Raw genomic sequence first — 6,006 nt, forward strand, 5'->3', positions numbered from 1 at the left:
ACGTACGTACGTACGTACGTACGTACGTACATACACACATCATCAAAAAAATTGGCTAGCATGCTACTAATATGTTAAAACGTGGAAATATAATGAAAATTCCGATTTCACTTTTCGACCCAATTACAATAACTTCCTAATGGGAAGTTAAAAATATAAATTAGCAATCCTAACTTGTCTACAAAGAACAAAAAACGTGATCGAAAAGATGAAAGTTATCAATTTAGTTCAATATAACCGGAATTATAGGTCAATTATAGCTTTTATTTAAAATGTTCCCGGCGCCTTCACCAAAATTTTTCGTTAATTTTTTAATAACTGGTAACAGTGTCTGTGCATCTACATGAACGACCTTTTTTCGGCATTAAAACATTAGTTCACAATAAAAATTAACTATATACTCGTAATTAGTGACTAAATACTTCTTGAGTAGCTCCAATTAAAAATTTGAATGGGTTTTCAACGAAATTTAAAACCATCTTTAAAAATATTACTAATTGCTTATTTATTTCTGGCTTATATTTTGTAGTTTGTTCAAAAATAGCGTTGAGTTTCACGTACTACAGTTATTTGCGTGAGAAAAATCGTTTTCTAATTTTCTTTGTGCTCACCTTATTCGAGTTGTAATATTTGCTGTATGTTGGGTTGTATATATCGTACGTTACAAATTTTAGTTTAATTAAAGGGGAAAGAAAAATATAAATTAATATACCTAACTAAATAATATAGTTTGATAATAAAAATTCATCAATCTACTTCAATGAAACAGCAGTTACAGTTGGTAGAATTTTAGAGTTTGTTTTAAATTGTTCCTTTACCTTCAACAAAACTTTCTATAGAATTGTTATTATAAACATTTGTTGATAACGATTGTGTTCTTCATGAATGTCTTATTACGAGATTAACTGTCCAGAATGATCATCATTGAATGCCCAATTTAATCCTTCTTGCATGCGAATAAAATCGTACAAAAATTCTGAAGGTACATTGAGTAAAACTTAATCAGCAGAAGAATTAAGGAATACAAATAGTTTAATTTTTTTTGCATGCACAATTAATTACTAATTAATGAAAAGTTGACTATATCTGTGTCGGGAAAGTACAGTTCTTAGAGGCGAGCATTTCCCAAGTACTATACTTAACATTGCTTTTCCATTTATTTTGGATTAAAATAAACAATGTTCCTTTTGTTTCAGCATTCCAAACAATTACGTACAAACTACTGTCATAAGGATATTTTGGAGGACCCTTTGGACTTATAGAGAAATAAGGTAGGATTTTATTTAACATTTTTTCTTAATATTATTTATATTATCAATTAAAATAATAAGCAATTATTAAATATTAAAATAATATTAACAAAGANTTCCTTCTCAACTATCTCTGAAGTAAAATTGTACTGTATGTGATAGATAATTGTTTTTTGATTTATTTAAAAATTTTTTAGATTAGACAAGGTACTGGTAAACCTAAACATAGCGCTATTTCCTCAAGAACTTTATCAGAGGCATCATTCCAGTTTTATAAAAATTAGGGAAACAGTTGCAATACAATGAGCCATTTATATATGAACATAACATTCCTGATTCGTTAATGTCAACTTTGCCAAATATATAAAAGTTATTATATACGTTTATCATTCACTTATTAAGCATACCATATGAATTAAATCACTTAAGTAGCTAACAGTACGTACACATTTTTATTTTTCTCTCTGATACTGAGTTTATTTGCATTAAACTCACAGGTCAAAGGTGATACGAATTACAAACATAGAATAACTAAATAACGTTCATTATACAGTACTAAAAATGAAAAACTTATTTAATTTAATTCTGTTACTTTCATTACTTTGTGAAGTTTTGTGTTATCAGTGTGTGGACCTTAATAACAAACCTGTAGACTGGTAAGAATTGCCTGAAAATTTACACTTGTAATGGGAAATGATCGATCATTATAATTTGTAGGTTTTATGCTTATAAATTACCTCTTGAATCTAAACATGAAAATACGTTGATTGCTACCGGTGCTGCATACACGTATATGACGTCAAATAATTACCGCAGTGGGTGGATTTTGTCCCCAAAATCAATCAATGATACAGATTCGTTGGTAGGATTGACTTTAAAACCTGTGTTTGATTTAAAAAATGTAAGTTTTATTTATGCTATTATTATCAGTAAATAAGGATTAATAAATTGTTTGCGGAACGACGTTTTGCTGCATATATATTATGTTTCAAATTATTAATAGAATTATCAATTATTTGACAATTTTTGATTTACTGAAAATTAACATACTAATTGAAATTGTGCCATAAAGTGCTATAAAAATTAATGATACAGACACTGCATTGGTAGTAAATATGTCGGTTATTTTTCAATAAAAATGGCTTCAAAAATAAATTGCTTAAAAGAATGTGCACAATTGTTATTTAATTAGCCTTATAAAAATTATACCGAATTAAAATTTAATTGGATTTAAATCAATTCCACAAATTAAAAAAAAAATGGTCCAATTTTAATGTAGTGACAGTCAACAGTTTTTATTTTATTCTTAGAAATACCATCAAATTTTTATGCTAAAATAAATTGAAGTATAATTTTTATTGGTGCTGAATTAAAATTAACTAATAAAATTAATTGGCTCTACTAAAAATCTTGTTATTATAATAGTACATTTTAGGCATTTAAAATTATAACGTACAATTAAAATTACGATGTACATAATTTTAATTTTCTTTTCTTTAATTTTGGTATAATTTTAAACCTGTAAATATAATAGTAGCATTTTCTAACAAACAGTCATGTACTTATTTCATTATATCATTAAAAACTAAAATGTCGTGCCATAATATGTTTATCATCTTTTTCCTTATATTCAAATCATATTTAATCAAATTATTGACTGTTAGTTTCTATAAAATTAAAACTTCATAAACCTTTTAAGACAAATAATGGCTTATACATTCTATACAATGATGAACAACCTGAAGGAACGGTAAATTTTCGTAAGGGACATACAAAGGGGACCATTTTAGCTAATGAAAAGGGTGGCTTATGGCTTCTACATTCGGTGCCGAAATTCCCTTCAACAAATGCAGGGTCCTACTTTTATCCACACAACGGATACCAATATGGTCAAAGTTTTCTCTGCATTTCTTTTGATCTGATCAATTTAAACTTGATAGGTACTCTTCTACATGTTATTTTTAGGTCTCATTATTCTTTTATAAAATGTTTTATAAAAATTAGGGAAACAGTTGCAATACAATGAGCCATTTATATATGAACATAACATTCCTGATTCGTTAATGTCAACTTTGCCAAATATCGTGGATGTTATCAATGGACGAACCATGAATGGCTCTAGGCCATTTAATCTAGTCAATTTAAACTCCATAAATGGCACCAAATTTTGGTCTTTTGCTAAAGGAAAGCATTTTAACAAAGACTTGTATGAGGATTGGGTTGCTCCTGCATTCAACTCTAGTTTATTAGTAGAAACTTGGTTGAATGGAGCCGGTCGTCTACCCTCTGATTGCAAAAGAATGTTTCAGTAAGTTTTGCGATTTTTTAAAGTGTTTTTTAACTTTTAAAATTTATATTAAGTTTTGATGTGACAATTATCCTTGTTTACATTTTAGTGTGCAAAATATCGAGTCATTAACTATCAAAATAGCAAATTTATCATTTAGTTCTTCCAATGACCATTCAAAGTGGGCTGTAACTCCTTCTGATAATTCGCAATTTTGGACGTGCATAGGAGATATAAATAGAGCGGTAAGAATATTACAAATTGGCTTACTGTTTTAGGTGGTATTGATCAATTTTTATTATAGAAACCTCAAGAAAAGAGGGGGGGTGGAACTGTATGTTTTTCCAATAAAAACATTGCTGCAGCCTATCAGACGAGTATAACTACTTTAGAAAATTGCAACTAATATTTTTGTTAAATGATGTAGATACAATTGTGTTGGACATATTTATTTGTTACATATACATATCTACAGTCATTAGTATGTAGATTCTGATCTTAAATATTTATTAAATACAACAATTTAGCAAATAATTTTTTAATTCACTCTTTCTTGGGAAACCACTGTTCCTTTACGGAAGGTTGTGGACAACGATACTTCGCTATTTCTATTTCAGCATCGAAGAAACTAGATTGATGATAACAAAAGTATTCAGGATTTTTATATTCCCCATCTTTTTTAGCATTAGGTCCTACAGGTCCTTTAATCTCATTAATGACTGCACCACTAAGTCCTACCACTTTATTAAGATCGCCAATGTCTGACTGTGAAGGTGGGGGCCCCTTGTTAGTCTTTGAAGACTGTTTTGAAGGTGATTTGCTACTGCCTTGAGTCTTGCTGTATAAAATTTTACCAGCTGTGTATTGTCTTCCAACTGCAGCAAATTTACATTTAGAAGGAAAAGAAAGGATACTGTTTAAAATCATGTTTGGGAATCCAATCAATTACGTAAAATACAGTCTACAAAGTTGTTTTTATCTACTTTGACATTGCTGAAAGTGAGGTTATATCATAGATAAAGGTTATTTGGTAAGATTTATGGGTGAGGCATTCGATCATAGATTTTTCCATAGATTTAAGATTGATCCAAACTATACAATTGTAACTTGCCTATGGTTCTTAATGATTCTAACTTGTCTATGATTCTAACCAATAAAGTTATTGTGAAAGCCAAAAGTAAAAATTTCTTATTCAATCTCAAAATTATTTGTCGAAATTGTTGTATATTTTAAACCAATAGCTGTGTTCGTTTCACTTCAATATGGGAAAGAAGAATAAGCCTGTTTTCAATGGATATGCTTGTTTTATGAACGACTTTCAAAAAAAAAGCGGACAGAAATTTAACAGTAAAAAAGACTTAGCAGAAGCTGCGGCGTCCCACTGGGCAGTAAGTCTAAAGCATTGTTTATTTTTAAATCCTAGTAACCACTCGTTGTGTATTACATTTCAGAAACTAACCCAACAGCAGCAACAGGTATATAAAGATAAAGCCAAAGGTCTCAAAGGTGAAGCTGCAAGATACACTTCGCAGGGTGTTAATGTTGATATTATATTGGCAGAAGAAAATCGGAAAAAGCTAATTGAACAAGAAATGAATAACTACATTAATTCACTAATGATTTCATTAAGTGAAAGCAACGAATTTCCGTTTCAGATGTTTCATCTAATAAGCATAAATGAATTCTGTTTTTTTAATGGAAATAAGCGTTTCATTCCAGCTGAAATTGCTGTTATAAAGTTTAATTTACAAGATGGAGTTATAGCAGATAATGTTTTTCATTATATTATAAAGCCAGGTAGTACTAAAAGCAAATGTTGTTACTGTTATTAAAAGTGACACTACAAATATAATAATTGTAGGTAAGTTACCTCTTGGATATACCGCTGATGCTACAAAGATATCAAATGAAACTCATCAGTTGCCTGTTCCCTTGGGTATTGATAAGAGTGAAGACAACAGACATGAAGTTACAGAAGGACTTCTAAAATTTCTTAGGGTATATAGTGTAAATGATTTTAGGCTTTTTCTGTTTAAAGTGTTTATTTATTGTAGGCTGGTATTTCAACGGTTGAAAGGGATTTTCCTCCTCTTTTCTGTGAAGATAAGTATAGAGAAAAAGTGCAAAATGTTGTTAAGTATTTATTAATAGATCAAGGTATTAATTGAATAAATAGTTTTTGTATTTATGATTGTATATTTGTAATAATTTGCAGGCTATAGTGAAGATCTGATAAAAATTTACTCACTGGATTCTTTTTTTTATCAGCTGCGTAATACAACAGCTGATGGTGAAATTATTTGGCCAAGTATCACCTTAAGTACTCTAGAATTAGAACGTGATGTATATGATTATTGTCCAGGAATCGCATGTGATGTATGAAGAAAAAAGAATATAATATTACTTATACCAAATTTTCTTTTTCTTTTTTAGTTTCATGATAATTCAGATGTTCCAAACTTCTGTACA

The 6,006-nt window shown here is 29.3% G+C and overlaps 3 protein-coding genes across 4 annotated transcripts in view; all 3 read left to right on the plus strand.

Annotated features, from left to right (window-relative positions):
* The first annotated feature begins 915 nt into the window (after window positions 1-915).
* Window positions 916-6,006, plus strand: part of LOC108735059 (paired box protein Pax-6-like) — a 214,492-nt gene continuing 209,401 nt past the window's right edge. For both annotated transcript variants that reach the window (XM_025979263.1, XM_025979265.1), the window contains exons 1-2: window positions 916-982; window positions 1,197-1,271. The gene's annotated coding sequence lies outside the window, so the exon portion shown is untranslated. The remainder of the gene's footprint in view (window positions 983-1,196; window positions 1,272-6,006) is intronic.
* On the plus strand, window positions 1,616-4,071 carry LOC108735066 (plancitoxin-1). The gene is made up of 6 exons (XM_025979266.1): window positions 1,616-1,906; window positions 1,968-2,151; window positions 2,950-3,190; window positions 3,255-3,558; window positions 3,647-3,782; window positions 3,842-4,071. The coding sequence occupies exons 1-6, from the start codon at window positions 1,812-1,814 to the stop codon at window positions 3,941-3,943; spliced, it is 1,062 nt and encodes a 353-aa protein (XP_025835051.1). The 5' UTR covers window positions 1,616-1,811; the 3' UTR covers window positions 3,944-4,071.
* Window positions 4,652-6,006, plus strand: part of LOC112905904 (protein maelstrom homolog) — a 5,297-nt gene continuing 3,942 nt past the window's right edge. Inside the window, exons 1-6 of the mRNA XM_025979254.1 lie at window positions 4,652-4,925; window positions 4,989-5,334; window positions 5,399-5,535; window positions 5,592-5,694; window positions 5,753-5,913; window positions 5,971-6,001. Coding sequence (XP_025835039.1) covers window positions 4,800-4,925; window positions 4,989-5,334; window positions 5,399-5,535; window positions 5,592-5,694; window positions 5,753-5,913; window positions 5,971-6,001 — 904 coding nt within the window. The 5' untranslated portion in view covers window positions 4,652-4,799. The remainder of the gene's footprint in view (window positions 4,926-4,988; window positions 5,335-5,398; window positions 5,536-5,591; window positions 5,695-5,752; window positions 5,914-5,970; window positions 6,002-6,006) is intronic.

Source organism: Agrilus planipennis, unplaced genomic scaffold (assembly GCF_000699045.2).
Source record: "Agrilus planipennis isolate EAB-ADULT unplaced genomic scaffold, Apla_2.0 scaffold20, whole genome shotgun sequence".
In the NCBI taxonomy this organism is placed as follows: domain Eukaryota; kingdom Metazoa; phylum Arthropoda; class Insecta; order Coleoptera; family Buprestidae; genus Agrilus; species Agrilus planipennis.